Here is a 19,710-nt window from a genome sequence, read left to right as displayed (position 1 = left end):
GTGATCCAACTCTTGTGGGATCAAGAGGCTCTTTAGTTCTTTGCTTTCTGCCATAAGTGTGGTGTCATCTGCATATTTAAAAAGTCAGATTTATTGATATATGTTTCCACAGAGTAAAATTAAACCATTTTAGTACATAGTGCTGTGCATTTTAACAAGCTCATACAGTTGTGTAAACACAGCTGTAATCAAAACATAGAACAGTTCCATCACTCCCCCCAGCTCCTCAGCACCTGATAACCACTGATCTGTTTTGTCACTATAGTTTTCCCTTTTCTAGGATGTCGTGTAATGTATGGCTGCATGCATCAGTCCATTCCTTTTTATTGCTGAGTAGTATTCCATTGTAGGAATGCGACATAGGTTGCTTATCTACCATTCACCCATTTAAGAACTTTTTGCTTATTTATGGGTTTTGGTAATTATGAAGAAAGCAGCTATGAACATTCTTGTACAAGTTTTGTGCAAACATAAGTTTGTCAGTTAAGTTAAAAATTTTAAATTATTTATTTTAATTGGAGGATAGTTACTCCAGTACTTTGTGATGGCCTCTGGTATACCTCAACATGAGTCAGCCATAGGCATCCACGTGTCCCCTCCCACTTCCCTCCCCACCCCATCCCTCCAGGCTGCTACAGAGCACTGACTTTGGGTTCGCTGCGTCACGCATCGAACTCCCACTGGCTATCTCTTTTACACACAGCAGTGTATATGATTCAATGCTGTTCTCTCAAATTATCCCGCCCTCTCCTCCCACTGTGTCCAAAAGTGTGTTCTTTGTGTCTCTGTCTCCTTTGCTGCCCTGAATATAGGATGATAGGTTCTATCTTTTGAGATTCCATATATATGCATTAATGAATGATATTTGTCTTTCTCTGTCAGTCAAAATGTTGACAAGTAATTCCTCTATTTACTACAAGAAAAAGAAGAAGGAAAAAAAAAAAAATTAGAGTCTGAGACGACCATTTCAAGGAGCTTCTCTTCAATTACAGAGTGTTCATAGTAGGGATTAACAGAGATTTTTCAAGGATGGGTAGAAAATTTGAGGATGTTTAAGGACCTTTCCAAAGGAAGAGGATCAGTTCAGTTCAGCCGCTCAGTCGTTTCTGACTTTCTGCGACCCCATGAACTGCAGCACGCCAGGCCTCCCTGTCTATCACCAACTCCCAGAGTTCACCTAAACTCATGTCCGTTGAGTTGGTGATGCCATCCAGCCATCTCATCCTCTGTCGTCCCCTTCTCCTCCCGCCCTCAATCTTTCCCAGCATCAGGGTCTTTTCCAACGAGTCAACTCTTTGCATGAGGTGGCCAAAGTACTGGAGTTTCAGCTTTAGTATCAGTCCTTCCAATGCACACCCAGGACTGATCTCCTTTAGAATGGACTGGTTGGATCTCCTTGCAGTCCAAGGGACTCTCAAGAGTCTTCTCCAACACCACAGTTCAAAAGCATGAATTCTTTGGCGCTCAGCTTTCTTCACAGTCCAGCTCTCACATCCATACGTGCCACTGGAAAAACCATAGCCTTAAGTAGATGGACCTTTGTTGGCAAAGTAATGTCTCTGCTTTTGAATATGCTATCTAGGTTGGTCATAACTTTACTTCCAAGGAGTAAGCGTCTTTTAATTTCACGGCTGCAATCACCATCTGCAGTGATTTTGGAGCCAAGCAAAATAAAGTCAGCCACTGTTTCCACTCTTTCCCCATCTATTTCCCATGAAGTGATGGGACTGGATGCCATGATCTTCGTTTTCTGAATGTTGAGCTTTAAGCCAACTTTTTCACTCTCCTCTTTCACTTTCATCAAGAGACTTTTTAGTTCCTCTTTACTTTCTGCCATAAGGGTGGCGTCATCTGCATATCTGAGGTTATTGATTAACAAAACTGGAAATTGAGAGTAAAAAAAAAGCAAATAAATGGGTTTCAAGATGATTGTAACTAAAGAGGCAGCCCTCAGTTTACAAATTCTAGATTTGCATATGTCTTAAATATACAAAATAGTATGAGGGGAAGTAAATTCAAGGTCTGAGTTTCTGGGTTTTGTTTAGTAGTTACTCTGGACTAATTAACTAGCTGCAACTAGTCTTTGTTTAATAATTCAAAAGATGTGGGCAGATCCTTATTTATAAGTACAGATCTGTATCTCCTGCAGATAATAGGAACCCAGTGATAGTTGTTATAAGCAGCTGTGGATGAACAGAGCACTACTAAATTAATATTTCACCTGACTGGTGGTACTTGAGAGTGTTAGTATCTTTCACATACAGTATACAACCCTGTTAAGAGGCAGATACTCATACTCTTGTTTTACTGATGAGAGGCTACCCAGGGAGCTTATGACACATCTCCGATTTCACATTTCAGCTGAAAGATTAGGACCCTGCCTGGTATTTTCTCTGTAAGTCCACCGTTCCTTCGCTTACCCCATGTTATGCAGTGAGAGTTCTGAATTTCCTGAGCAGTAATCCCAAGCCTTGTAGCAGCATCCATCTTGAGGAGGAGCGGCCTGAAGTTTTTCTGATATGTGCTAAGAGTCTAAAACTCATCAGGCAGATCACACTAAGCTGTAGATCGAAGTAGCCCCATCCACCTGGATGGATGCTGACTTTTTCTGCGAAATAGTAGTCTCCTCCACCCCCAAGCCCACTTCTATTGAGCTACAATTATACAACCCTGTATTAGTTTTAGGTGTTCCTTTTCATTTTTTAAATTGCTTTCAGATTTAACTCCTCTGCGTTTTAAAGCTTAATTCCCATCCCAGGTGTACGGCCACCCAACTCTCTCATTTCTGTGAACGGAAAACAGATCCAGAGACTGGATCTGTGGAGATGCAGGGAAAAAAGAGATGTGTGCGAAACAAAGCCGGAGAAGGCCCAATTTCCCTGCGGAGAGAACTATTTCTGGGCAGTTCACCAGGGCTACAAACCGTGAAGGGAGGGAGGGCTTGAAGTTAAGTAACCTGAGCGTCAGGCTGCCCCCCCACTCCCAACCCCGACGCACGCACACCCTCGCCCCTCTTTAACAGGCTGACGCAGAACCCCACAGTCTCTGGGGCATCTCCGGCTGCTCCACTCAGATGGAGCAGCGCTCACTCACCGGGTCCCAGTGCCCCTCCCGGGCCCCACCCCGCAGCCTTTGCACTTCCTGCCCGTCCCAGGCTGCGCCTGGCCCGTCCCCCGCGCTTCTCGGGGAGGCCGGCGCCAGCGAGCTCCTCCCAGAGCCGCAGCGAGAGCGGCCACTCCCTGTGCGCCGAGGCGGCTCGTAGGGTCTCGGCTCGTCGGACTGCAAGTGGCAGTCCCTTAGCCGCCAGGCCTTGCCCCCCCTGAGCTCCCTCGGCTGGGCGGGCCAGCACCTCCGGGACCATGCTGCGCTGGCTGCGGGGCTTCGTGCTGCCCACGGCGGCCTGCCAGGACGTGGAGCCGCCGACGCGCTACGAGACCCTCTTTCAGAAACTGGACCGCAACGGGGACGGCGTGGTGGACATCAGCGAGCTGCAGGAGGGGCTCAAAAGCTTGGGCATCCCCCTGGGCCAGGACGCCGAGGAGGTGGGTCCCTGCGGGGCGCGGCCCGAGGGCCGGGAGGGCTGCAGGGACTCTGGGTGCTCCAGGACTAGGGCGGCGGCCCGCTGCTCTGCAGGAAGAGGCCAAACTTGAGGCGGCCAGCCCGCGAATGGTTCAGAAGCTCGGGGATGGGGACCGCGGCCAGGTACTCCGGAACGGATGCTCGTCGAGATCTGAAAGGCTACTGGTGTTTTTCCAGAAAAATGAGTGCGGCAGTGCTCTAGCTCGCTAACAGTTAAAAATCCTCCCAGGACTTTTGGTACCCCTCCACTCCCTTTTTGTAGCTCTCAGCCTCTGCAAACATTTAATGAATTTTTTTTTTTTTTTTTTTTTTAGCTCTCACACTTCAGTGGCTCCAAGTTGTGTAAAAAGGCTCACATTTTGTATCTCTCTTCGAAGCTGCTTTCTTACACCAGACAATTTGCAGTTTTAGAACTGTTTGAAAAACCATCGTATTTCCCTCCCAACTTCCCGTTGAGGAGGAGAGGCAACATTCCATTGTTTAAGACATTCTTAATACCCAAAGTCCACAAGTTGACCTAAAGGGTTGGCCCGTCGTCTGAGCAATTTCGGCTTCTCTGAGTCATAATTGTGAGCCTGGGAGCAGCTCCTATAAGCAGGGCGGAGATATTTGGAACCTCTCCAGCCCCTCTGAAACGTGAGAGGACACTTTGGCATTCTCTATCCCGAGAGGGAAAGTGAATACGTTCTGAGAGCCGACAACTGTTTTATAGTAGTATTTTAAGCTACTCATCCAATGCCTGTAGTAGTTACAGGTCTCTTCAAGTGGCTGTTTCTTCTTGAGTCAGATTTAGTAAGCTACAACTTTTAGGAAACTGCCCATTTTGTCTAAGGTTCATAATACTTATACTCACTTACGGTTTTAAAGAAGTTCTGACTGTATCTCTAGTTGTTTTCTTCTTCCTCCCACCTTCAATCTCACCAGATCTTTTTTTATTGCCAGTCCTTCTCCTGTCGTGGCCAACTTTGGTATTTTTTGCTGATTGTATGTTTTCAAATTTTCTCCCATTAGCTTTTGTTTATTTCTTTCTACTTTCTTTAGGTTTACTCATTTGCCCCTTTTCTGATTTCTTGAGTTGAATGTTTGATTCAGTAACTGACTCTTTGTGACGCCATGGACTGTAGCCGGCCAGGCTCCTCTGTCCATGGAATTCTCCAAGCAAGAATACAGGAGTGGGTTGCTATTCCCTTCTCCAGGGAATCGTCCTGACCCAGGGGTCGAACCTGGGTCTCCTGCATTGCAGGCAGATTCTTTACCATCTGAGCCACCAGGGAAGCCCATTTTGAGCTACAATATCCCTTTGATCACTTTTTTCGTCTCATCCCATAAGTTTGTATTTTTGTCATAACTTAGCTCCCAGTGTTTTCTAATGTCCAATATGATTTCATCCCTGACCCATGAATTATTTAAATGTGTGCTTTAAATTTCAAAATATATGCTTTCTTTGTTGGTTCTTTGAAAGTATGAATAAATAAAACCTCTGGCAAGACTGCTTAAGAAAAAGAGGGAATTCAGGAATAAAAAATGTCTTCAGTTTTCTAAAATTTCTATAAGAATATATTATAAAATAAGTTGTATAAAACTGTGTGTATGCAAACGTATATAACAGGATGGCATGTATTTGTCACATACATAATATATGTATCTTATATATATACATAAAATATATTTTACACATACATACATATATATATACTATCACTATCTGTGCTCACGCCAGATATTAACTATTTTCAGTACTCTTTTTTGATTCTTCAATAAAAGTGTAATAATGATTGCTTTTGGATGGTAGGAGTTAAATTACCTTTTTACTTTCTTCTTCATAATTTTTGTATTATTTCAGTTTTTTAAAATGATCATACATTATTATTTTTATGATTAGGAAAAAATAGAGGATTAAAAAAAAATTAAATATCATCTCTCTGGGATGAGCTTTTCCGGACCACCCTCTATAGACAAGTTCATCACTGGTCTCTCCAAAAGGTATTTTTATTTATTGACTGTGTCCTCCACTAATACCAAACATCCTGAAGATGAGGATCATGTCTCATGATCTAAGCAGAGTGATACAAAAAGATTTAAGGCTTGTGATTTGAAATACCCTAAACAAGGCAGTGGCTCATTTGAAATAATTAAAAGTTGGTTATTAAAAATTAATCAATTAAATATTCAACTGTAAAGCAGTTGTTAATGGTTTTATTTCCAGCATATATAGGACAGAAAACCAAAAGTTCTCCTGTTGTAAGATGCGCAGAAATGCTGTATGCTGCTGCTGCTAAGTCGCTTCAGTTGTGCCTGGCTCTTAGCGACCCCATGGACTGCAGCCTACCAGGCTCCCCTGTCCATGGGATTTTCCAGGCAAGAGTACTGGAGTGGGGTGCCATTGCCTTCTCCGAAATGCTGTATAAGATAAGATAAACATATAAAAGTATTTTTTAGAGCAGTTTTTGGTTTACAACAAAATTGAGAGGAAGGTACAGAGATTTCCCATACACCCTCTGCCCCTAGACATCACATACATAAGCCTCCCCCACAGAGTGGTACTTTTTTTTTTTTTTTTTTTTTTACCAAGGATGAACCTACATTGACACATCATTATCACTTTAAGTTCATAGCTTACTTTAGGGTTCACTCTTGGTATTGTATATTCTATGGGTTTGGACAAATGTATAATGACATGCATTCATTATTATAATATATATAGAGTGCTATTACTGCCCTAAAAGTCCTCTGTGCTCTGCCTATTCATTCCCACCCCCAACCACCGATCTTTTGTTTCCATAGTTTTGCTAGACAAACATCTTTTTGCACACATAGATGAACTTGTAAGAAAAGTCTAGCCAAACTATCTGGGTTTAAATCACGATTGTGCTACTTACTTGGTAACTTTGGGGCAAATTTTAAAATCTCCCTAGCCTCAGTTTCCACATCTGTGACAGAGGTGATATCAGTACTTATTTCATAGAGTTATTGTGAAGTATAAATGAATTAAAATATGTTAAATACTTAGAATAATACCTGGTACCTAATAAACAATCAACTAATTATAGGCTTTAAATATCTAATACTGTTTTTATAGTCACTATTAAAAAGAAGTGTCAGAATCTCTGTAACTGTAGATTTGCCAACTTTATAATTTTGTCATTTTCCCCCTTTTATAGTTTAAAAATAGACTATATAGTGGACTGTACACCCACTCCAGTGTTCTTGCCGGGAGAATCCCAGGGACGGGGGAGCCTGGTGGGCTGCTGTCTATGGGGTCGCACAGAGTCGGACACGACTGAAGTGACTTAGCAGCGGTGGACTGTACTACTGGTGAATTCAGATTTAGCACTGTTATATCTTCTTGGTGAATAGCTCTTTTAGTTGTTTCTTGCCTACCCTTGTAGCATCAGTTCAGTTCAGTTCAGTCGCTCAGTCGTGTCTGACTCTTTGTGACCCCATGAATCACAGCACGCCAGGCCTCCCTGTCCATCACCAACTCCCGGAGTTCACTCAAACTCACGTCCATTGAGTCAGTGATGCCATCCAGCCATCTCATCCTCTGTAGTCCCCTTCTCCTCCTGCCCCCAATCCCTCCCAGCATCAGGGTCTTTTCCAATGAGTCAACTCTTCGCATGAGGTGGCCAAAGTACTGGAGTTTCAGCTTCAGCATCAGTCCTTCCAGTGAGCCCCCGGGCACAGTGCCTGACACACAGGCCAGAAGTGAATGCACTACAGTTTCTTCTTCTGATTGACCCTGCCTTTACATGTTTCCAAATTGCCTCATTATGCAATTAATGTTTTAGAAGAGATAAAATTCACATTAAGTTCTTCTAGGGTTCAGGAATTGTTTGTAGAAGGTAGTATGAGAAACAAGGAAATACAGTAGTTATTGCTAATATTCCCACAAGAATCTAGTAATTCTGTCTGCTTTTTTTTTCCTTAGAATATCCCTCCTCTCTTTCCCCCTTCCCCTCCCCTCCTCCCTCTCCTTTTCTTCCTTCTGCCCTTCCTCCTCCTCCTTGTTTTTCATCAAAAGCCACATTAAAACATTCTAAAAGGATATTAATATTTGGATATCATTTGAGATACTCTGAGGAAAAAAATTTCAGAACATCAAAGAGGAGAAGAAATGATCTGCATTTTAATTTACTGAAATGGAAATCAGAAAAATAAACTGATGAAGAGTCAGCAATTTTACCTGGAAGTTCTTATGTTGATTCAATTTAGGCTTGGAAAGCTTTGTAATAGTATAGGACCAAACAAACAAACAAACAAATCTAGATTTAGAATGAATAAGGCAATATAATGAAAAAAGGAAGATCTTGACTTTTTTTATACAGATTTTTACAGATTATTTTTTATTTCTCCTTAAATCATGGCACCATTTAGTAGTAATTCTTTTATTAATAGGGGAAGGGGAAATGGGGCAGACTGTGTAGCATATGAAGATATTCCTGTACCCATGTTCACAGCTAACTGATCTAACAGTTGTGTTCAGCTGGCCTCTGAAGTCATGGACAATTTTAAAACTTGAGTTGCCTGCCATGTATTCACAGGCACAAACTCTTCTCTTACTGTAACTTTCTCAGGAGAGACTTAGAATCATAAGAGGCATAGGACTCTTACAGCTGAGAGGATTACCAAGAGCTAGAAGGTAAGCAGCTCAAAGAATTTCATATTTGTTCTGGAGCCACTGCAGAAACCCAGTGAAGATAATGACCTGGCTAGGGGTGTGGGGATGATCACAGAAGGAAAGGCCCGTGCTGGCAAATTTTCATTCAGGTCCTAGCATTGTTACAAGGATTCCCAAGTTCCTTAACCTTAGAAGAAGTCTTAAAAAGTGTGATTAAACAACTTAAAAAAAAGAAAAAAAAGGTGGACCAACACCACTAGTCATTACGACTCCACAGTCCATGTCTCAAAATTCCCCTACCCACTTTTCTCTAAAAAGAAGTTCTACCTCTAGAGACAGACCTGTGCAGAAGTCTTTCAGGAAGCTTCTGGAGAAAAGACTTCCTGGAGTGAGGTGGAAACAGGCTTTCTGATTGGATGATCAGGGGTGGGGCGGGAACTCAGCGACCTCGCACGCCAGATCTGGCCCCCAACGCCGCGTGCACCGTGTGCCTCTGCTCTGGAGCCGTTGCCTGCACGGTCGCCTTCCTGTTCTGTACCTGGCAGAAGGGCTTTGGTAGCAGAGAGACAGCTGCTGCTTCAGGTCTCTTCCAACCCGGCCTGCGGTGGGCAGAGATTGCCATCTTGCCTTTCACATTCACCTCGAGACTCACAGGGTCACAGCGTGGACCACTCTAGTCGCTTCTCTCGCCAGAGACATCCCAGATGGACGCCTCCTATGAAAAACTGTTTTCTCACCTAGACCATAATGAAGACGGGACCCTGGACATCTTTGAGCTTCAGGAAGGCCTGCAGGGTGTAGGGGTCGTTCAGGATGGAGAGAAGGTGGGCTTCAGAGGGGCTGTGATCGGAGAGATGTTGGGGCTGAGAGTTCTGGCCGGAGCCTTGGGCAGAGAAACCTACGGTCAAATTTACAGGTTCCTAAACTTGATCTGGGCTGCCAGTGTAGTTTTCAGGTCAATTACCAACGTTACTGTAGGAAGAATAACAATTGTACTAATAGTCTTCTCAAGCATTTTTCTCAGTTTCCTCCCTGGCTCTGATATGATAATTTAGGAATATAGTAAGGAATACAATAACTAATCATTATTAAGTGTTCCAGAAGTATCCAGGGAAGGAAAAAGACTTCAAGGCAAGGCCTGAGACAAAATAACTAACTAGAGATGAACTCGGGCTTCTGAATTCAAATTACTCTCAAGATATTGGATGCAGACTGGTTTTTGGAGTCACCTTGTTCAAGGTACTCACCTGTTATTAGTAGCCTATGAGCATCAAGCCCAAGAATGCTCCCTCCTCTCTTTAGGGAACTGGCATAATCACTATGTGTGTGTTTTGAGAGTTGTGTGGTAGTTGAAACTTCTCTAATATTGGACTTTGAAGGAGGACAATCAGTCTGAATGGCTTGTAGTCTTGGGGTCTCACCCAAGCCAATATGTCCTTATAACTTGCTGTAATCATCAGACTTTTAAAAATGAGCTTGGGCATTGTTTGCTTTGCAGATCTTTTCCCCAGCAACCTAGGTTAGAGGATCCTTCTCAGTATGTGATGCCACATGCATTTTTGATATTTCCAAGTAATTTTCTGTTTGGAAGTTATTATTGAGTATAATTATTTTTTTCCAATAATATTTGCTCTTTGGATGTTTAACTCAGAAGACTGGGAGATCCATGAGAGGTAAAGATTGGCAAATTCATTTGAAAAATTAGCACTTCATGCTCAAAAAACTGTCAGTTGAGTTCTGTCATGTTAAGATTTGATAAAACTCTTCTTCTAATAAGCTGTGTGAACTTTGGAAGTCTATATTTTAATCATCCATTCAGTCATGGATCAGTTGTATTTTGAGCACATATTATATGCCTAGCACTGTGTCTTGATTTCTCCATTTGTAACATCAGAGGCCTGGACTGCATGTTGTCTATAGACCAGGCCAGTCGAAAATATTCTCTCTGTAAATTGCACTTGGATTTTTATGTTTTTCTTTTTAAACCTATTGCCCTTAATGCTTTTTTAAAGCGTCTCTTGTACTTAGATTTTCAAGTGTGACTTTTATTTATTTATTAGGAATAAACTAACCTTTCATAAGAAATTCTAGATTATGCCATAAACTGGTTCAGTCTTTGAAACACTTTACTTCTTTATCAAAACAAAAATTTTGTTTGTTTGTTTGTTGTTGTTCTTGGTAATAGATGGTGTGAGCCATATAAAAAGGCTTTTTGTTGCTGATGAGGGCTTACGTATCAAAACTCCAGTGGACTCTGCAGTAACCACATCAGTTCAGTTCAGTTCAGTCACTCAGTCGTGTCCGACTCTTAACGACCCTGTGGACTGCAGCACGCCAGGCCTCCCTATCCATCACCACCTCCCAGAGTTTACTCAAACTCATGTCCATTGAGTCAGTGATGCCATCCAACCATCTCATCCTCTGTTGTGCCCTTCTCTCGCCTTCAATCTTTCCCAGCATCAGGGTCTTTTCAACTGAGTCAGCTCTTCGCATCAGGTGGCCAAAGTATTAGAGTTTCAGCTTCAACAGCAGTCCTTCCAATGAACATTCAGGACTGATTTCCTTTAGAATGGACAGGTTGGATCTCCTTGCAGTCAAGGGACTCTCAAGAGTCTTCTCCAACACTACCATTCAGAAGCATAAACTCTTCGGCGATCAGCTTTCTTTATAGTCCAACTCTCATGTCCCTACATGACTACTAGAAAAATCATAGCCTTGACTGGACGGACCTTTGTTGGCAAAGTAATGACTCTGCTTTTTAATATGCTATCTAGGTTGGTCATAACTTTACTTCCAAGGAGTAAGCGTCTTTTAATTTCATGGCTACAATCACCATCTGCAGTGATTTTGGAGCCCCCAAAATAAAGTCTGCCACTGTTTCCACTGTTTCCCCATCTATTTCCCATGAAGTGATGGGACTAGATGCCATGATCTTCGTTTTCTGAATATTGAACTTTAAGCCAACTCTTTCACTCTCCTCTTTCACTTTCATCAAAAGGCTCTTTAGTTCTTCTTTGCTTTCTGTCATAAGGGTGGTGTCATCTGCATATCTGAGGTGATTGATATTTCTCCTGGCAATCTTGAATCCAGCTTGTGCTTCATCCAGCCCAGTGTTTCTCATGATGTACTGTGCATATAAGTTAAATAAGCAGGGTGGCAATGTACAGCCTTGACGTACTCCTTTTCCTGTTTGGAACCAGTCTGTTGTTCCATGTCCAGTTCTAACTGTTGCTTCCTGACCTGCATACAGGTTTCTCAAGAGGCAGGTCAGGTGGTCTGGTATTCCCATCTCTTTCAGAATTTTCCACAGTTTATTGTGATCCACACAGTCAAAGGCTTTGGCATAGTCAATAAAGCAGAAATAGATGCTTTTCTGAAACTCTCTTGCTTTTTCAATGATCCAGCAGATTTTGGCAATTTGATCTCTGGTTTCTCTGCCTTTTCTAAATCCAGCTTGGACACCTGGAAGTTCACAGTTCACATATTGTTGAGCCTGGCTTGGATAATTTTGAGCATTACTGTACTAGTGTGTGAGATGAGTGCAATTGTGTGGTAGTTTGAGCATTCTTTGGCATTGCCTTTCTTTGGGATTGGAATGAAAACTGACCTTTTCCAGTCCTGTGGCCACTGCTGAGTTTTCCACATTTGCTGGCATGTTGACTGCAGCACTTTCACAGCATCATCTTTCAGGATTTGAAATAGCTCACATGGAATTCCATCACCTCCACCAGCTTTGTTCATAGTGATGCTTTCTAAGGCCCACTTGACTTCACATTCCAGGATGTCTGGCTCTAGGTGAGTGATCACACCATCATGATTCTGGATTGTGAAGATCTTTTTTGTACAGTTCTTCTGTGTATTCTTTCCACCTCTTCTTAATATCTGCTTCTGTTAGGTCCATACCATTTCTGTCTTTTATTGAGCCCATCTTTGCATGAAATGTTCCCTTGGTATCTCTAATTTTCTTGAAGAGATCTCTAGTCATTCCCATTCTCTTGTTTTCCTCTATTTCTTTTCACTGATCTCTGAGGAAGGTTTTTTTAATCTCTTCATGCTATTCTTTGGAACTCTGCATTCAGATGGGTATATCTTTCCTTTTCTCCTTTGGTTTTTGCTTCTCTTGTTTTCACAGCTATTTGTAAGGCCCCCTCAGACAGCCATTTTGCTTTCTTTGCATTTCTTTTTCTTGGGGGTGGTCTTGCTCTCTGTCTCTTCTACAATGTCACGAACCTCTGTCCGTAGTTCATCAGGTACTCTGTCTATCAGATCTAGTCCCTTAAATCTGTTTCTCACTTCCAATGTATAACCGTTAGGGATTTGATTTAGGTCATACCTGAATGGTCTAGTGAGTTCTAAGGAGTTCATGATTTGAGCCACAGCCACAGTCAGCTCCCGGTGTTGTTTTTGCTGACTATATAGAGCTTCTCCATCTTTGGCTGCAATGAATCTATCTTTCTGATAGATGTGAAATCTATCTGATTTCAGTATTGACCATCTGGTGATGTCCATGTGTAGAGTCTTCTCTTGTGTTGTTGGAAGAGGGTGTTTGCTATGACCAGTGAGTTCTCTTAGCAGAACTCTATTAGCCTTTGCCCTGCTTCATTCCATATTCCAAGGCCAAATTTGCCTGTTACTCCAGGTGTTTCTTGACTCCTGCATTTGCATTCCAGTCCCCTATAATGAAAAGGACATCTTTTTTTGGTGTTAATTCTAGAAGGTATTGTAGGTCTTCATAGAACTGTTCAACTTCAGCTTTTCAGCATTACTGGTCGGGGCATAGACTTGGATTACCATGATATTGAATGGCTTGCCTTGAAAACAAGCAGAGATCATTTTTGGCATTTTTGAGACTGAATCTAAGTACTGCATTTCAGACCCTTTTGTTGACTATGATGGTTAATACATTTCTTCTAAGGCATTCTTGCCCATAGTAGTATATATAATGCTCATCTGAGTTAAATTCACCCAGTGCAGTCCATTTTAGTTCACTGATTCCTAAAATGTCAATGTTCACTCTTGCCATCTCCTGTTTTTTCACTTCCAATTTGCCCTGATTCATGGACCTCACATTCCAGGTTCCTATGCAATATTGCCCTTTACAGCAATACAGTAACCACACAAAACCTTTTATTTCAGGGAATGCTATCTCTGGTGACAGTCCAAGAAGCTAAACAATGACTTCGGTAACAGCCCCAAATGGCCAGGAATTGATTGATCACTGACAGATTCCCCTATTTTTGTCCCTGCTTCCAATTTAGGACCAACCAGAAAGAGCTAAATATGTCCCCCAACCAATCACACAGGGTGACCCACTTAAATCCAGTTTTCCCAGGCCAGCAGTCTCCAGTCAGGGCACACTGGGAAACTCCTTTTTTCCTACTATAAAGTTTCTCACTCTTCTTCCTGCCTTTGAGCCAAGACACAAGTGCAAATCTCAGTGTATGTATTGAGTAATCAGAAAATAATTTCTAGATGAAGATCATCCTTAATCTAATTTTGAAAGTAATTAAAGATTAATAATTATTTTTAATGACAATAAAATGTATTTGCTTTTAAAATGTAATGATTGGTGGCATTTGAATCAAGACTATTTAGGTTGCAGATAAGAGAATTCTACTGATACTAGTTTAAACAAAAAAGACCAGAATTCTTTGTAGATATACTTTATTAGTTTGAGGAAGCACTACTCAGAGTTTTTAGTTTGCTCAGAATTTTTAGTCATATTGATGTAGAATCCATCAAAAAGTTTTCTACATTTACTGGGGTGATCATATGACTTTTTTATTCTGTTACTGTGGTAAATTATAAGATTAAAAAAAAAACATGTTAACCTAACCCTACATTACTGGTATACATTTATCTTTTGTATATATGTGTGTCCATATATAGTGTTATGTGTATACATATTATAGTATTATATGTGAATATATAGTATCCATCTTGTGTTGTATTCATACAATTATATACATAGTATACATATTTTATTATTGTATCCATATACATTGGAAAAGACCCTGATGCTGGGAGAGACTGGGGGCAGGAGGAGAAGGGGACGACAGAAGATGAGATGGCTGGATGGCATCACCGACTCTATGAACATGAGTTTGGGTAAACTCCAGGAGTTGGTGATGGACAGGGAGGCCTGGCATGCTGAGATTCATGGGGTCGTAAATAGTCGGACATAACTGAGCGACTGAACTGAACTGAACATTATATATATATATATAGAGAGAGAGAGAGAGAGTGTGTGTATGTATATTATTGTTTCTGAAATAATATTTCTCAAAACAAATGATTTTTCTTGATAGAGAGAGACAATTTGATATGACAGCTTTTTATAAGGATCATCTTTAGGAAGAGGTCATGTAATTTTGGAAACTCAAAGGGGAAAAGACTGTTTTAAACATTTAAATTTAGGTCAAGATTTTGTCTTCTATCTTAGAATTTATAAAATACATTTCTTAATAGGAAAATAGCCAATTTGCTTAAAGTTTTTGGACAAAAAATTCTGTATTTTTAACCCATATAAAATATCTCTAATTTTTTTCTTTTTTATAGAAAATTTTCACTACTGGTGATGTCAACAAAGATGGGAAGCTGGATTTTGAAGAATTTATGAAGTACCTTAAAGACCATGAGAAAAAAATGAAATTGGCATTTAAGAGTTTGGACAAAAATAATGATGGTTTGTCTTTATTTTCTGTTCATCAACAGCTATGAAGAAGCACTTCTATGCTTCCAAAAGTCTAAAAGAATGTATATTTTAGTCTGTCTTTTTAAGATGATAATTATTGCTTGTGTTAATATTTGTTTTCCTTAGTATATGATTTTTATATAGAATGTTTTTAGTGGGGAAAAGTTATATGTAATTTTGTCCAATGAATCATAAACTGTGAGTAGGGCCTTTTGTAAAATATTAATTATGGAACCTTATACTGATTTGACTTAAAGTTATGGTTAAAAAATAACAATTATGTTTTCTTGCTCTCTGAGCAAGAGAGATTTATTTTTATTCATACTAAGCACAAGTGTTTTCCCCGGAGAAGGAAATGGCAACCCACTCCAGTATTCTTGCCTGGAGAATCCCATGGATGGAAGAGCCCAGTGGGCTACAGTCCACAGGGTTGCAAAGAGTTGGACATGACTGAGTGACTTCACTTTCACAAGTGTTTTATATTCTAAACTTTAAATGACTTTCAGATTATCTTATATTTGATAAGTCTTTTTGAAAGAATTACCTGTGATCAGAGAGATACTCTCTGATTATGAAAGTTAGAAAAGAAAATAGCAGACAGATATTTAAATATATACCTTCTGATTGGGATTATGGTTTTTCTATTTATTAATAGCTTGGAGTTAGAGTCCCAGTCATGTAGAGCAAAAAGCAAGGGCCACAGTAGGAGAAAGGAAGCAGCTATCAAACCCTTATCACCAGAGGCAACCTTTGATAAGAAGAGGGAGTTTATTTTAAAAATATATAATGTAGCTTCAGACCCCTCCCCATGCATAAGTGGTTGAGGCCATTCCATTCACAGATTTATTATTCAAGAAACAAGTTAAACAAATAAACAGAAAATATGGTTCATACCAGGGTAGGCAAACTTTTTTTTTTTTCTTTTAATAAAAGGCCAGATAGGAAATATTTAGCCTAGTGAGCCATATGATCTCAGTTGCAGGCACTCATCTCTGTTGTCACCCTGCAGAAACAGCCTACATAATATGTAAATGAGTGGGCATAGCTGTGTACCAATAAAACTTTATTTGTAAAAGCAGGAAACTGGCCTTATTTGGCCAGAAGGTTATAGTTTGCTGAAAAGTGAAAGTGGAAGTCTCTCGGTTGTGTACGACTCTTTGCAACCCCATCAACTATGTGTGTGTAAGTCTCTCAGTCGTGTCTAACTCTTTGCAACCCCAGGGACTGTAGCCCACCAGTCTCCGTTGTCCATGGGATTCTCCAGGCAAGAATACTGGAGTGCATAGCTGTTCCCTTCTCCAGAGGATCTTCCCAACCCAGGGATCGAACCCAGGTCTCCTGCATTGCAGGTGGATTCTTTACCAGCTGAGCCACCAGGGAAGCCAGAAGTGAGTCACTCAATCAAGTCCGATTCTTTGCGACCCTATGGACTATAGAGTCCATGGAATTCTCCAGGTCAGAATACTGGAGTGGGTAGCTGTTCCCTTCTCCAGGGGTCTTCCAAACCCAGGGATCGAACCCAGGTCTCCTGCATTGCAGGCAGATTCTTTGCCAGCTGAGCCAAAAGGGAAGCACAAGAATACTGGAGAGGGGAGCCTATTTCTTCTCCAGCAGATCTTCCCCACCCAGGAATCGAACCGGTGTTTACTGCGTTGCAGGTGGATTCTTTATCAACTGAGCCACCAGCGAAGCCCTGGTTTATACTGAACCTTAACTTTAGTTAGATTCAAGGCAAGTTCTTTCAAACAAACAACTAAATCCTTTGAATGGTTTTGATGATTGTTCAAATCTGTGACTCTCAGCTAGGAAGAACTGAGTTTGTGGTGGAAAGTAGTACTGTTAGAACATTTATTAGCACCCATAAACCTTACATTGTATGCCCCAACTCTACCTTAGTCTAATCTTACAGCAAAATTCAATTCTTACAGTCAACTTAGTTTCTTCCTGCAAACTTTCATCCCAAGACTGTCCATATAGTGTTAGGTCAGGCAGTTCCTGGAGATGAAGCTAACTAAGGATCATCTCCAGATAAGCAGAGGCTGATCATCCAGTGCGTATGGTATGCACACATCAATGGTTAATTTCAGAAAGTTCTAAATGAACCAGAAGAAATAAAGGTGAAGTGTTTCTATTTTATTTTTTAATTGAAGTATAGTTGACTTACAATGTTGTATTAAAGGTGAAACTTACGATACATTTGTAGTAGATCAAACAGTTTCCTCTCAATTTATCTTGTTTGTATATTTAAAAACACTTTCTCATTATAGGTTCATATTTGTGTTTATTAGACTTTCATGAAGGAAACTGGGACTTCCCTGGTGGCTCACTGATAAAGAATTTGCCGGCCAGTACAGGAGACATGAGTTTGATCCCTGGGTTGGGAAGATTCCCTGGAGAAGGCAATGGCAACCCACTCCAGCATTCTTGCCTGGGAAATCCATGGACAGGGGAATCTGGCAGGCTGTAGTCCATTGGCTTGCAAACGAGTTAGACACAAGTTAGCGATTAACCAACAACAAAGGAAAGCATATATAATCTATCCTAATTATTCATGAATTCTGTATTTGAGAATTTGTCTACTTGATAAAATTTAACTCCAGAAGTAACCCCCAAATTATACTTACAGTGCTTTTGCAGTCATTCATGGATTTGCATAGCAAAGCCACAAGCTTCATTTGCTTGGTGAGCACATTTCTAGCTGAGACAGAATAAGGTGATGCTCTGCTTCCCTGTTGTAGCTTTTGTACCGTAAATAAGTCCTTCTGCAGCCTATTTGGTGCCATGTCTTTTGCATTTTTGTGTTTTTTTGTTGATGATTTCACTATTTACAATGGCTGCCAAGAGCAGTGCTGAAATGTTGATGTGCATTCCTAAATGTGGGAGGGCGAAGTGTCTTTGGAGAAAAATATATGTGTCAAAACACTTTACTCAGACAAGAGTTGTAGTGCTGTTGACCATGAGCTCACTGTTGATGAGTCAGCCTTAACTTTTATATATATATATATATGTATATATATAACTTAATATGTGAATAACATATATATATATAGGTTAGTATGTGTGTATATATATATATATATATATCAAGGTGAATTTAAACAGAAACACACAGCAAACAAGTTTTTGTATTAATCAGTTGATGAGAAAATTGATGAGAAAATGAGAGGCTTACAGGAACCTAACCCCATATTTCCCTTAGGAACAATGGTTCCGTTTCCCTTAATTCTGTGTTCACAGTGACCTTATAGGAAGTAACCAGCTTGAATAATGAAAATCAACTGTATTTCTTTGGGAGGGCAATTATAAAGGTGATTATTCAGAACGGTGTTTGAAGACTTTCATTGCTGAAAAGGCTGGCTGTTTCTGAAAGCCTCTAGCTATCCAGATTCTCATGCTGCTCCTTTCTTCTCCCTAGAAAGTTCTCTCCCAGTCCTGTCATCCCTTCAAAGTCCTTCTCTTAAATGCAGTCTTTTCCTCTCACCACTAACAGTAATTTTTGTCTTCCTCTTTTCCTGGAGAACTTTGCTACTAATCCTGGTTTGGCATCAGACCATCTCTTGTTTTGTTTCATCCTTTTCTATTCATACTAGTCTTAGGATCATCATGAGTCTGTGAACTGCTTCAGGGAAATGCAGTCTTACAATTTACTGCTTGTATTTTCTCTTTCTTCTTCTCTGTTTCTCCTTTCCACAGCATGCTCTAATTGCTCTCATCATCATAATTTTCCTTCTTCCATCATCCTGCTATCCCTGCTTTCTTCATTTTTATTGCCAGATCTCTCAAAAGAATATTTCACACTCTTTGGCTTCATTTAGTCATTTTTCTACTTTCTTTTAACTCAGTGCAATACATCTTTATGCATAATAAATGCTTCATCATTTAATAAATGCATACTTTATATTTAAGAGATCCTACCTTAACTGAATTTACTTCAAAATTTGAGTGTCTTGATTTGTACTTCAATTCTGTTGCTTCTTAATGTGGTTTCTTTGTAGGGCCATGTAAGCTCAGTCTCTTCTTTCGATGGAATCATTATTTACCTACAAGGCTGTTATGATTTTTGAATGAAATAATATATGTGTACTTATTTAATATATTTGTTAAAATTTGAGTTGGTGTTGCAGTATGTATTTAAGCAAATCTGTAACTCATCTAAATTCATAATACTACCTTAATCAGTTCAAGGCTTTCCCTTATAAAGTAAGGGATTTGAAAGTCATATTTCTAAGGTCCTTGTCACTTCTGAGTTTATAATTTTTATTTTTTAAAGGAAAAATTGAGGCTTCTGAAATTGTCCAGTCTCTCCAGATACTAGGTCTAACTATTTCTGAACAACAAGCAGAATTGATTCTTCAAAGGTAAGTTCTTCATGTATTGACAACTGTTTTTTTTTTTTTAAATTTTAATATCCTGTGTTAGAGATCTGCATTTGTAAGCATGGCTTAAAACAATTCTCTGCACCTTATCATTCCTCACAATATCTTTTCCTGCTTTTCTCCCTTTTCATTTTGTGTGTGCTCATGCACCTTAAGTGTAGGAATGAGAAAACTCTCTCAAGGCTCCAAGACTGGTGGAATGACAGGAAGGTGCTAAATCTCTACAGAAGGAGCCTAAAAGTTTTAGTGCTATCTTGTTTCCTATTTGGTTTCTAATGTGACAGTAGAACTCATTGTTTCAAGATGAGGAGTCAAGCAGATTCATCACTTCTTTATCTTATGCGTGACATGACTGGATAAGAGAGAAATCCCAAAGGTCTCCTCACTGACTGACAGAGAAACTGATTTCAAAAGAACAAACAAGTCGAATAAAAAAATGGCAG

General features: G+C 40.3%; 1 protein-coding gene across 1 annotated transcript in view; it reads left to right on the top strand.

The window, feature by feature from the left end:
• Positions 3,069-19,710, top strand: part of SLC25A24 (solute carrier family 25 member 24) — a 58,883-nt gene continuing 42,241 nt past the window's right edge. Inside the window, exons 1-3 of the mRNA XM_018045838.1 lie at positions 3,069-3,542; positions 14,756-14,882; positions 19,162-19,249. Coding sequence (XP_017901327.1) covers positions 3,360-3,542; positions 14,756-14,882; positions 19,162-19,249 — 398 coding nt within the window. The 5' untranslated portion in view covers positions 3,069-3,359. The remainder of the gene's footprint in view (positions 3,543-14,755; positions 14,883-19,161; positions 19,250-19,710) is intronic.

This window comes from Capra hircus, chromosome 3, assembly GCF_001704415.2.
Source record: "Capra hircus breed San Clemente chromosome 3, ASM170441v1, whole genome shotgun sequence".
Taxonomy (NCBI): domain Eukaryota; kingdom Metazoa; phylum Chordata; class Mammalia; order Artiodactyla; family Bovidae; genus Capra; species Capra hircus.
Note: the sequence above shows the minus strand (reverse complement) of the source record. Positions and strands in the feature narration are given on the sequence as shown.